General features: G+C 41.5%; 1 protein-coding gene across 1 annotated transcript; it reads right to left on the bottom strand.

Annotated features, from left to right (window-relative positions):
• Positions 1-11,256: 11,256 nt before the first annotated feature.
• On the bottom strand, positions 11,257-12,754 carry LOC107461543 (serine/threonine-protein kinase UCNL-like). The gene has a single exon (XM_016080064.3). It carries the CDS (start codon positions 12,629-12,631, stop codon positions 11,459-11,461), a length of 1,173 nt encoding a protein of 390 aa, XP_015935550.1. The 5' UTR covers positions 12,632-12,754; the 3' UTR covers positions 11,257-11,458.
• Positions 12,755-12,965: the final 211 nt, after the last annotated feature.

Here is a 12,965-nt window from a genome sequence, read left to right on the forward strand (position 1 = left end):
ATATATCCCAACCCAGCAAACCAATGACTATTTTATCGCAGATTTTAGCTAAGTTTGTCGTTAACTAAAATTGGTATAATTTAACTGGTCTCTAAACCATTTTGTCTCTAAGACCTTCCAAACACATGGCCCAAGTCCCAAAGCTCATAGAACATAGGAGACAGAAATGGAGATGGATCTTGGCCCAAACTAAGATTTCTTTTTTCGTAAATCCAAATTTATAAGCCCAATAAGAGATCACTGATATAGTTTAGTAGTTTACGGTCTTTCCGGCATGTAGCTTATAGATTATCGTGAATTAAAAAATATTACATACGTATTAAAAATTACTCATCTATTATTTATATATATATATATATATTAATTAATTTATTTTAATATATATTTTATACAAATAATTGAGTTTTAGTGTGGATTATTATCCAAAATATATGTACTTAGGGTAGGGTGCGTTCTTGATTGTTGAGAAAGATGCTACTCGAATTATTAATGCAAGTACCGATTCTGTAATGGAATGTCTCTATTCTCTAACGTATGGTCAAAAAAAGCAGCACAAAACTCATGATAGGATGTGGCCGTGCGATGAATATAATGCATTGAGGTCCAATAATATCTCTTTTATTTGGACCAATCATAGTTTGATTTGCGTTTCCTCGTTTTGACGGTAAATGGCATAAACTTATATTAGAAATTACTTATGTATAATCCAATGCTTAAAGGTAGTGTTTCTTATATAAATCTTGGACTAAATTCTTCCTTGCCATAATTACACCTATATCTTTCGGCAACTTACTCAAAAGTAAAGGTGATACGTAGCCTATAAACTCGGTCAACCGAGCTTATCATACATGGCCTATAAGCACGGTCAGCAGAGCTTATCTCACACACAACAAACACCCAAGAATTCGAAAACTACAACAAAACACAGAATCTCAACTAACCAGAATCGGGATATTCTCGGCAAACTCGAAAAATCCCAAAGTAAATTCTAACCAACTTCCTTCAAAACGCCTATATAAACAGATAAGTAACTATACAGAAGACAGGTTACACCACACACTCGTTCTAATTTATTTGACATATTCTTACTTAATCCATATTCTCACTTGAGCGTCGGAGTGCTTTTTGCAGGTGCTCCCGCCGCTGTGTTCTTCCTCAGCCGAAGTATCATCCTCCCGCCGAGCATTGTGATTTGCAGGAGGGACTCCTATACCTCGGCACCCGCAGGACGTAACATTTGGCGCCCACCGTGGGGCCGCGTAAAACTAACCCCACTTTTTCCCTTTTTATTTCTGCCTCTTGAATTCTTGTTTTCAGATCACACGATCTCCAGACATGGCAGACAACGGAGTTCACCTACCCACGCAAGCCGAACTTATGGCCCAGATGGCTGAACTTCAAGCAGAGGTCAAAAGATTGGCCGAGCTGTCAGCACAAAACAACAAGCACGATGAAAGCAATCCCAAAAGCTCGTCCATGACCGCCACTGACCTGTTAACCACCAACCCCCCAAAGGAGAGATTAACCTTGGATAACCCATTTTCCGAGGAGATTACCAACTACCAAATGCCGAAACATTTTACACTACCTTCCTCACTCGAGCCATATAAGGGGATTGGTGACCCCCGGGCTCACATTAAGAAATTTCAGTCTATGATGTTCTTTAATGGACCTAAAAATGAACCTATTCTTTGCAGGGCTTTTCCGACCTACTTCGACGGCGCGGCCCTCCTTTGGTTCTCAAAACTACCGGAGGGATCAATCTCCTCCTTCGAGGAATTGGCGAGATCCTTCATTGACTACTTTGCCGCTGCCCGCATTTATGTGCACGGATCAGATTACCTCGGCACCATCCGCCAAGGTCCCCAAGAAAGCTTGAAGGATTATTTAACCCGATTCGCCGACGCAACAATGGAGATACCCGATCTCGACCCTGCTGTTCATCTCCACGCCATAAAAGCCGGCCTCAAACCGGGAAAGTTCAGAGAAACAATTGCCGTGACAAAACCAAAAACCCTGGAGGAGTTCCGAGAAAGAGCCGCAGGGCAGATGGAGATTGAGGAACTCCGAGAGGCCGACAAAGTAGACAGAAAGCAACCACGAAAGGAAGAAGGCCGAACAATCAGATCAGGGGACAACAGAGACATCGGGAAAACATTTAAACTCACACCGAAGTTTGACAACTACACCAGGTTCAACACTAAAAGAGAAAGAATCATCAAGGAAATACTCAACGCCAAAATCATAAAACCCCCTGTTAGGGCCGGAAGCTACCAAGACCAACGATTCGTGGACAGAACCAAGCACTGCGCTTTCCACCAAAAATACGGCCATACCACCGACGAATGCATCATAGCAAAAGACTTGCTGGAAAGACTAGCCCGACAAGGTCTCCTTGACAAATACATCAAAGGTACAAGGCACAAAGGAGCAAAACCAAATCCAGATGAGCAACAAACTCCGAGGCATAAAGAAATCGACAAATGGCCGAGCAATACCCCCCCAAAGAGAATCATCAATTGCATATCAGGAGGATTCGCGTGTGGTGGAGAAACAGCCTCAGCACGAAAACGAAGCTACCGCACCATGCTAGCAATCGAAGGAACAACCCCACATTATAATAAAGAAGTTGACGACCTCGAAATCACTTTTAGCCAATCAGATATATGCTCGGCCACACCAAATGCAGATGACCCTGTGGTGATCTCCATCCAAACAGGAGAGTTACTGGTAAGAAAAGTCCTCTTGGACCCAGGTAGTAGTGCAGACGTTCTTTTTCATTCTACCTTTTTAAAAATGAACCTATCTGAAAAGCTAATACAACCCTCATCCGGAGAACTTGTTGGATTCTCCGGCGAAAGGGTACCAATAAAAGGGTACATATGGCTAAAAACGACAATAGGTGAAAGTCCATTATCCAGAACCTTTGATATACAATACCTGATAGTTGACTGCATTAGTCCCTACAATATTATTCTCGGGAGACCCGCTCTGAACAAATTCAGAGCGGTAATATCAACATTTCATCTATGTGTTAAGTTTCAGGCACAGGACGGTAGAATAGCAACAATCTACTCAGACCGTCAACAAGCTCGGCAATGCTACAACGCTAGCTAAAGGAAAATCAACACGCAGCCAAAAGCTAATCGAGAAGCAAACACAAGTCATGACAAGTCCGAAGTGCTGACACTGGCCGAATTAGATCCAAGAGGAGACCTCCAAGAGAGGCCTAAACCAATAGATGAACTCCAACAGATTCCCCTGACGACAAAAGCCGAGCAGGTAACCTACATCGGCCGAGCATTAGAAGGAGAAGCAAGAGCAGAACTAGTAAAACTACTTCAGGATAACGCCGATCTATTTGCGTGGACACCAGCAGATATGCCAGGGATCGACCCGAGCATAATCAGTCACAAGCTCGCCATAAACAAAACAGCCAAACCAATCGCCCAGAAAAAGAGGAACCTTGGAACGGAAAAAGTAAAAGCAGCACTTGAAGAGACAAAAAAGCTCCTCAACGCCGGTTTCATCAAAGAACTCCGTTTCACCACTTGGCTCTCAAATGTGGTTATGGTAAGGAAACACTCAGGTAAATGGCGCATGTGCGTCGATTTTACAAATTTAAATAAGGCTTGCCCCAAAGACGCCTATCCTTTACCTTGCATTGATAAACTAGTAGATAGTGCTTCCGGATTTAAAACTTTGAGCTTCATGGATGCATACTCAGGATATAATCAGATCCTTATGCATCCAGAAGACCAAAGTAAAACGGCCTTCATAACAGAACATGGAAATTTTTGCTACAAAGTTATGCCATTTGGCCTTAAGAATGCAGGAGCAACCTACCAACGACTCATGGACAAGGTATTCCAACATCAAATAGGGCGAAATATGGAGATCTATGTAGATGACATGGTGGCAAAGACCTCGGCACAAGGATCACACTGTGAGGACCTCAAAGAAGCGTTCCAACAACTCAGAGAATACAACATGAGACTCAACCCAGAAAAATGCACATTTGGAGTGCAAGGGGAGAAATTTCTCGGGTTTATGCTGACTTCACGAGGAATTGAAGCAAACCCAGAGAAGTGTGAAGCTATACTCAAGATGAGCAGTCCAAAGACAATAAAAGAAGTACAACAACTAGCAGGAAGAGTTGCTGCCTTATCACGATTCCTACCAGCAGCCGCAGACCGATCCTACCACTTCTTCCGGACAATCTCGAAGAACAAAAAATTCAACTGGACAGAAGAATGCGAACGATCCTTTACAGAGCTCAAACAAATACTATCGTCACCACCAATACTTCAGAAGCCAGAACTCGGTAAACCATTGTTTTTATATTTATCTATTTCTAACCATGCTATAAGCTCGGTGTTAATCTCCGAAACAGGAAAAACACAAAGTCCAGTATACTTCGTCAGCAAAATTCTACAGCCACCAGAAACCAGGTACCCGACGATAGAACGGCTCGCACTGGCCCTAGTCACAACAGCAAAAAGGCTAAGACAATACTTCCAAAGTCACAGCATAGTAGTCAGAACCAATCAACCTCTCCGACAAATCTTAACTAAACCCGAGCTAGCTGGAAGGTTGACGAAATGGTCCATCGAGCTCTCAGAATACGACATTCAATATCAACCTCGGAAGACCCCGAAGCTACAAATACTAGCTGACTTCATCTCAGAATTTACAACCGAGTACAAGGGGATGGATCATAGCTGGGAACTTTATGTCGACGGCGCAGCAAACAAAAACGGAAGTGGAGCAGGAGTAACACTCAAAAAAGACGAACAAGTCATAGCCGAGCAGTCCTTACAATTTTCTTTTCCAGCAAGCAATAACCAGGCAGAATACGAAGCTCTCCTAGCAGGACTAAAGCTCGCCCAGGATTTGCACATACTTCAACTAACTGTGTACTGTGACTCCCTCCTTGTAGTACAACAGATCAAAGGCGAGTTCCAGGTAAAAGATCCTTTGTTGGAGAAGTACTGGCTCATAACAAAGGATCTCATTTCGAAATTTCAGAAATTTGAAATAACACACATAAACAGAGAACAGAACACAAGAGCCGATGTTCTCTCCAAACTAGCCACAACAAGAATAACACCATGCACATCCACACTCTCACAACTAACATTAGAGAAACCAAGCTTTGAACTAAATAATGTTCTGAGTATTACGCAGGTGGAGGACTGGCGAACACCTTTTCTTCGGTACATCAAAACAGGAGCCATCCCAAAGAATGAACAAAACACACAGCTTTTCAGAAGACGAGCAAGCTACTACACAACAATAGGGGACAACCTATATAGAAGAGGATTCTCTCAACCCCTCTTAAAGTGCCTCAGTAAGGACGATGCCGAAATAGTAATGGCAGAAACCCATGAAGGAGTGTGCGGCAACCACATTGGTGGCCGAGCCCTATCAGCCAAAATATTAAGAGCAGGATACTATTGGCCAACTATAAAAAGAGATTGTATGACCAAGGTCAGAACATGCGACAAATGCCAGAAGCACGCTAATTTCTCAACAACACCAGCCGAACAGTTACACACCTCGGAGGTAAGTTGGCCTTTCGATAGATGGGGACTAGATATACTCGGCCCCTTCCCGAAAGCGCCAGGACAGGTAAAATTCCTCTTGGTATCAATAGATTATTTCTCCAAATGGATCGAAGCACAACCCCTGGCCCGAATCACGGCCGAAAAGGTAAGGTCTTTCCTTTGGAAAAACATCATATGCCGTTATGGCATACCAAAGGAAATAGTTTCCGATAATGGAAGACAGTTCACAGATCACAACCTCGCCATCTTTTTACAAAACTTTAATATTAAGCACAATTTCAGTTCAGTTGAACACCCTCAGTCCAATGGCCAGGTAGAATCGGCTAATAGAGTTATTTTGCAGGCTCTAAAAAAGAAGTTAGATGACGTAAAGAGCGAATGGGCAGATCTTATACCAGAAGTCCTTTGGGGCTATAACACCACCATCCAATCAGCAACAGGAGAAACCCCGTTCAAACTGGTATACGGAGCCGATGCCCTTATACCAGTAGAAGTCGGAACAGCTAGCTTGAGGACCGAGTTGTACGATAGAAACAAAAACAACACCGAACGGCTAACAGACCTAGACCTAATCGAGGAAGAAAGGGAAATAGCAACAATAAAACAGCTGGCAATGAAGCAGTTTTTGCAAAACCGACACAACAAAAGGGTCAGCCCAAGGACGTTCGAAGAAGGAGAGCTCGTCCTCAGGAAAACAGAAGAAGCAAGAAAACCGCATGACCACGGAAAGTTAGCAGCAAACTGGGAAGGCCCGTTCCGAGTTTCTAGAGTGCTCGGAAAAGGAGCTTATCAATTACAAACGTTACTAGCTAAACCAATTCCTGGAAACTGGAATGTATCCTCATTGAGGAAATACCAATCATAATGTACACGGAAGCGGATGAAGGTACTCTTTTTCCCATTTTGAGGTTTTCCCCCGATTGAAAAAAGGGTTTTACTCAAAAGGGTTTTAATGAGGCCGGACGCCCTATCAATTCAATAAACAACTTTTCTAGCAATAGAAATATCATACTACTATAAATTGCAAAAGTCACGACAATAACAAAAGGGGTATACCTTAACAAGTATACGCAGGCATACATATATATATATATCAAAACAAACAAACCGAGTTTCATATTCGGCAAAAGTCTCAAACAACCAAAACAAATTGTAAACAGTCAAAACAACAAAAAAGGCAAACTGCTTAAGCCCAAAACACTACTCTATTTTGTCTCCAATGCTTGAACTATCGCTCTGCTTATCAACCTCATCATCAATCAACTCGCCATCAACAATAATTTTCGTAGCATCAAGTTTGGAAACGTCAACCTCCGGGAAAATAGCTCGGACTTGGTCAGTAGCCCGCTCAAAACCTTGGGCAAATGCCTCATATACCTCGCCCTCTAACTCTTTCACTCGAGCCGCCAAACGACCATCTTCAGACTTCAAGACTTTGATCTCACTTTCTAACTCCTTCACTCGAGTCGTCAAAACTTTGTTTGCTTCGATCACCTCACAATGAAGACGACGTTCCTCTGCCAATTCCTCCTCTTTTTCTTTCAGAGACGAAGAAAGCTCAATATTCTTCTTATCCTTCTCTTGAACGGCAGCAGACAACTCAGAAACATCAACAGACTCCTTAATCTCGGATTCAACGGCAAGCTCTTGAACTCTTCCAACAGCAACCAACCGGGCACCTATAACCTGCAAACGAAAGCGACTTAGACATAACACACATAGAAGCAAAGGAAATTAGCAAGATCAAGATTACCTGAAGGAAACGACTTATCCCGGAACGACCAACTTCTTCAATCATCTTAGAATCATCAGGAAAGCGACAAACCTCGTCAGCCAAGGTAGCAAAAGGGAAGAACCTCGACCACAGAGACCTCATGTTATCATCCTCCCGATAACAATGGAGCCTCTTCTGAGATTCATAGGCTGCCTCAACAATAGGAAGAACAGAAGAATCTTCCTCCTTACTTTCATCTTTTTCCGCGCGGGTTTTCTGCCTCTTCCTTTTTACACGAGGATTAGCCGCAGGATCAACAACAGCATCAGCACCTTTACCCGCGTTAGTTGTGGATCCAGCTTTTTCACCTTTTTTCCTTTGACTAAAAAATGACTTCAACCCAGCAGTTGTGATGGTGGGGGCTTTTTCAGCTACAAAACAAAAATAACAAAATATCAATAACAGCCATGCCACTATACCAGAAAACAAAACTAAAGCTATTTACCTAGATAATCCAAAACTGCCTCCTTATCCGAATCCCACTTCAACAAATCCGCAACAGATAACAAATCTACCGAATCCTCTAATAAAAAGTCCAACAAGACGTTATCATCAAAAACCCTATCATCAACATCAAGCACCTGGACAGGTTCGGGAGACCAAGAAAGGGGGAACCTCTCCTCTAAAAACTCGTCCAAATAAAAAGGAAACTCCTCTTCAACGCTCCTGACCTTGACAAACATTGTTTTAAAATCTTTGAACGATGACTTATACAGAGAAAATAATGAACGACGCGGGTGGCTATTGAGATTCACCCACAAACCTCGCCTGACTCCTTTTGATTGAAACAAGGAAAAGAATACTCTCAAGGAAGGAGGATGCTCCAGGACATCCATCAGAATCTCAAAGGCACGAACAAATCCCCAAGAGTTAGGGTGTAATTGCGAAGGCGGACAATTTAGCCAAAATAAAACGCCACATTCGAAATCCGTGAAAGGAAACCTAACACCCAGCTCAGTCAATAAACAAGAATAAACATAGAAGTATGACCAACCTTCAATCTGCTCACACACACGGTCCTTCTCCTCGCAAGGTAAAAGCTCAATCCTAATCTCATGCCCCTCCCTCACCCACACACTAGAGCCTAAAACCTTCACAGACTGACGATCATCGAACATAGACACACATTGCTTCACCTGTTCACTAACCCAACTGCATGGATCATTTTCCGACACCACAACCTTACCCTTTTCCATAAAAAAAAAAAAACGAAAGAAGAGGAAGAAGAAAAGCAGAGGAAGAAAAGAAAAACAAGAAGAAAACAGATGAGGAGACCGAAAACCTTCAACACAAACCTTTGGTACTCATTCTTCTTCTTTCCCTCCTCTGCTAAGCAAACCCAGTATCAAAAATAAGAAGGCAAAGAAGTTACCTACAGCAACCCCAGTAATACAACAGGGGAAACTAAAACGGTTTCAAAACAGCAAAATAAAACCGTTCTGATCTCAACCATCCAAAAAATAACAACAAAAATAGAAGGCCAGGATCGCGTAGGGAACCGCAACTAAGAAGGTCACATCAATCATTTCAGCACGGAAAACGAAGTGACAATTAAATGCTCTGTTTTCTCTCTTTTCCAAGAAAACCTATGAAACATTCAAACCACGACACCAAATCTAGCACATACAAAAACTAAGCTCGCCACTGTCCCCTAGAGGACACAAGGCGACCTTGGGGGCTATGATACGTAGCCTATAAGCTCGGTCAACCGAGCTTATCATACATGGCCTATAAGCACGGTCAGCAGAGCTTATCTCACACACAACAAACACCCAAGAATCCGAAAACTGCAACAAAACACAGAATCTCAACTAACCAGAATCGGGATATTCTCGGCAAACTCGGAAAACCCCAAAGCAAACTCTAACCAACTTCCTTCAAAACGCCTATATAAATAGATAAGTAACTATACAGAAGACAGGTTACACCACACACTCGTTTTAATTTATTTGACATATTCTTACTTAATCCATATTCTCACTTGAGCGTCGGAGTGCTTTTTGCAGGTGCTCCCGCCGCTGTGTTCTTCCTCAGCCGAAGTATCATCCTCCCGCCGAGCATTGTGATTTGCAGGAGGGACTCCTATACCTCGGCACCCGCAGGACGTAACAAAAGGAATTAGATCAAAGCCCAAACTTGGAATAAGACAATAACTGTCACTATTGAAGGATAAGAATTTGTTAGTGGAAAATTATAAATTAAACGAAAGACGTGTATCTATGTAGTACACTATTATGTGTGACCTTAATAGTATTCCAAACAAAGACACAATAAAACCATTTAGGTGTGGTAATAGAGATTGGAGACCGTAGAAGGAAAGATAAGAGAATGAAAACAATTTAACAAGAGGAAATTTATTTGTAGTTGTCTTTTTTATAAAGTTTAATTTATCATAAAAAACTATAAATAATTTAATAAATTTAACTAAATTATTATCAAATTTATATGAAGATAATTACAGGTGACTCTTCACGGTTTAAAAGCGACGTTGGTCGAGTAGGGAAATGTCATAAAGGCACTAAGGGCCACACCAGGAGGCATGTCTTGTTATTATTGTTGCTATTCAATCCAAATTAAAACACATGAAGGAGCATGCATGTGCTTATTGCTACTAAATGAAAGTGAAAATCCATTGTGCAACCGAATACGTACAATAAATCTTTATAGCTTGATTGAGGCATCAATTGGAAGAAGACAAACAGCTACGTGAAACAATTAATTACTTTAGAGAAGGTCCTTATTGATCCTTATACAAGTGGTCTATTTTTCTTCATGTACTAATTAATTACACCTTATATCATCAAACGCTAGAATAAAATTGGCCGACACAAAGAATACTTGTTCACGTTGTTGTCTCTTGCAATTCAAAAATATTATTACGTGTATATTAAAAGTTAATTATTATATATTTATATATTTTTAATATATATTATTTTATAATATGACGAAATTTGTGATTAATATATACGTAATATAATTGCTTTCAATTTTCCACTGAAGACCTTAATCTCCGCATAATAGATAAGGAGTGAAGGTGATACTATATATAGCATTTGTCACTACCTTAGCAGTTAGCAACACAACTAAGACTCCACATATTATTCATACATTCAAATAAAGAAAATTCCACACTTTGACAAAAAAAAATAAAATAATGAATGATTGAGATTTTTTATTTTCTATACCACCGTACCACTTTTTTATTTTATTCGAGGTTTGCAATAATTATCTATTTCCGCAATTTCGTAGTAATTTGTCCTCTTATCATAACTGCACGTTTCCTCCGATTATTTTTTTCCCCTCAAAATATATAAAAACCGTGTATAAATAAGAGAGGACAATAATAATCCACGAACTCAACCTTGATTTCTCCATAATTGGCTCTCTGCTTGAATTGAAATGATACTACAAATCTATTTCTCAATTTTTAATGGTACACCAGTAGCCATATAATATGTTCATTATTATTTTGATAAGTATGTTAATCAACCAACTTAACATAAAGAAAGAAGCACCTTAAGAAGAGGGATTATTGCACATCATATTCATAAGTTTCTAGAGAGAACATGCTTGAGCACATGCTTTTAGAATTAAAATAAGTGGATCCTGATAATAATTCTTTCTTCTGAAAAGAGAGATGCCTGCTTTGAAAAGAAGAAGAAAAGAGAGATGCCTTTAGTCCTTTATATATAGTGTATGCTTTTTCCAGTTGTCTTAAAATTCTATTCTATATATATTAATAACAACCCAACTTTATATATAAAGATCAAACCTATTTTGTGATCATAGCAGTTTCAAATTGGGGTTAGTCTGTATAAAACGTACTTGAAGTTCAAACTGTTTAATTTGTACTTGTTAACTAACCATATCATGCATGATAATAAGATTTGATTCGTTGATATTAATCCTATACCATAGAAAAGACAACATTTCCAAGTTGTCTCAAATTGTATTATATACTGTTACTACTTACTATATGAGTAATAATTTTGCAACGCCGTTTTTCACGTTTCCCCCGTTACGTTATTTTCTATATACAGAAATTTGAGATTTACAGATTTAAAAAAGAATAACTATTAACTACCCCTATCTATGACGCGCCACCACCACTCAGAAATCAGAATTCTCCCCACGAAACATTCTTCCGGTGAAGCTCGCAAGAAGGCGACTGCGGAGCCTTCAACCTCTGGAAGTAATCCCTTACGTCCACTCCGCCAGCGGCACCGCCACCAGTCAGTTTCTCCGTGAAGTGGGCTTCATCATCTCTGGATGGAATAAACGGCGGCCTCATGACCACCTCCGCCGTCAGGAGGTCCCACTTGAGACCTCTGAAAAACTCATGGTCCTTGATCTCATCGGCTCCACGTACGGAACCCAATCTTCTAGAAGGTTCCTTCTCCAGCAACCGCGAGATCAAATCCGTCAACACCGTCTGCTTCCCGATGAACTCAGGCTTCTTCATCAACACGTTTCGAAACGTCTCCTTTCTGTTCTTCCCCTTAAACGGCGTCCTTCCGTACAGCATCTCGTACGTCAGCACCCCTAGGGCCCACCAATCGACGGCGAACTCGTGACCATCGCCGCGAACCACCTCCGGAGCCACGTACTCCTCCGTACCGACGAAGGAGTTCGACCTTTCTCCGGCGGAAAAACTCGGCCTGCGGCGACTAACAGGACTGACTCGCGCGGACTTAGGCTTCTTCAGTCCTTTTTGGCTCTGGTGGTGACACGTGTCATGTTTTCTGTTAGAGGCCTTGGGATCAGTTATGAGAACCGTTTTCGGTTTTGGAAGAGTGAGGTTGCGTGAGAGGTCGAAATCAGTTAGGGTGACGTGGCCGGTTTGTTGGATGAGGACGTTTTCAGGTTTGAGGTCGCGGTAGGCGATGCCCATGGAGTGGAGGTGGTCGAGAGCGCAGAGGATCTCGGCCACGTAGAAGCGGATGACGGCGGGGGAGAAGACGCTGTCCACTTGGCGGTGGCGGAGGACGTTGAGGTCGCCGCCAGGGCAGTAAGGAACGCCCCAGCCAAGCAAGTGGTCTGTTTCGAAGGTGCCGAGGAGGGAAGGGAGGAAGGGGTGGGAGAGGCGGGACAGCACTTGGGTTTCCCAGCGGGCACGGCGGTCGGAGTCTGGCTTTGCGTCGACAGAGGACTTGTCGACCACCTTGAGAGCAAGATAGGTGGCGGTGGTTGTGTTTTGGACGAGGAAGACGGTGCCCATGGCGCCTCTGCCTAGAATTTTGAGTGCTTTGAGGTTGTCGAGATCGAGCTCGGGCGAGGCTGGACACGTCATGTTATGTTATGTTGTTTGTGTTTGAGGAGAGAGTGACCTGAGTGGGAGTGGGAAGAGGTGCATATCATTTCATTGTTCAGATTTGGTTTTTATATCCATGGAAAAATGTTAGGTGTAATGTAGAAAAAGAAAAGTTAAAAGATCGATTGGTGATAATAATTCAAGAGGTAGGGTTGTTATAGTGTTTAAAAAGTGATTTTTAATTTATTTAAAAAATTAATATTTAATATTTAATTTAAAATATAAAAATATATAATTTTTAAATATTTAAAATTTATTATAAAAAGTAAATTAAACACTAAGTAAGTAATAGATACCATACAATTGACTTAAT

This window comes from Arachis duranensis, chromosome 8, assembly GCF_000817695.3.
Source record: "Arachis duranensis cultivar V14167 chromosome 8, aradu.V14167.gnm2.J7QH, whole genome shotgun sequence".
In the NCBI taxonomy this organism is placed as follows: Eukaryota; Viridiplantae; Streptophyta; class Magnoliopsida; order Fabales; family Fabaceae; genus Arachis; species Arachis duranensis.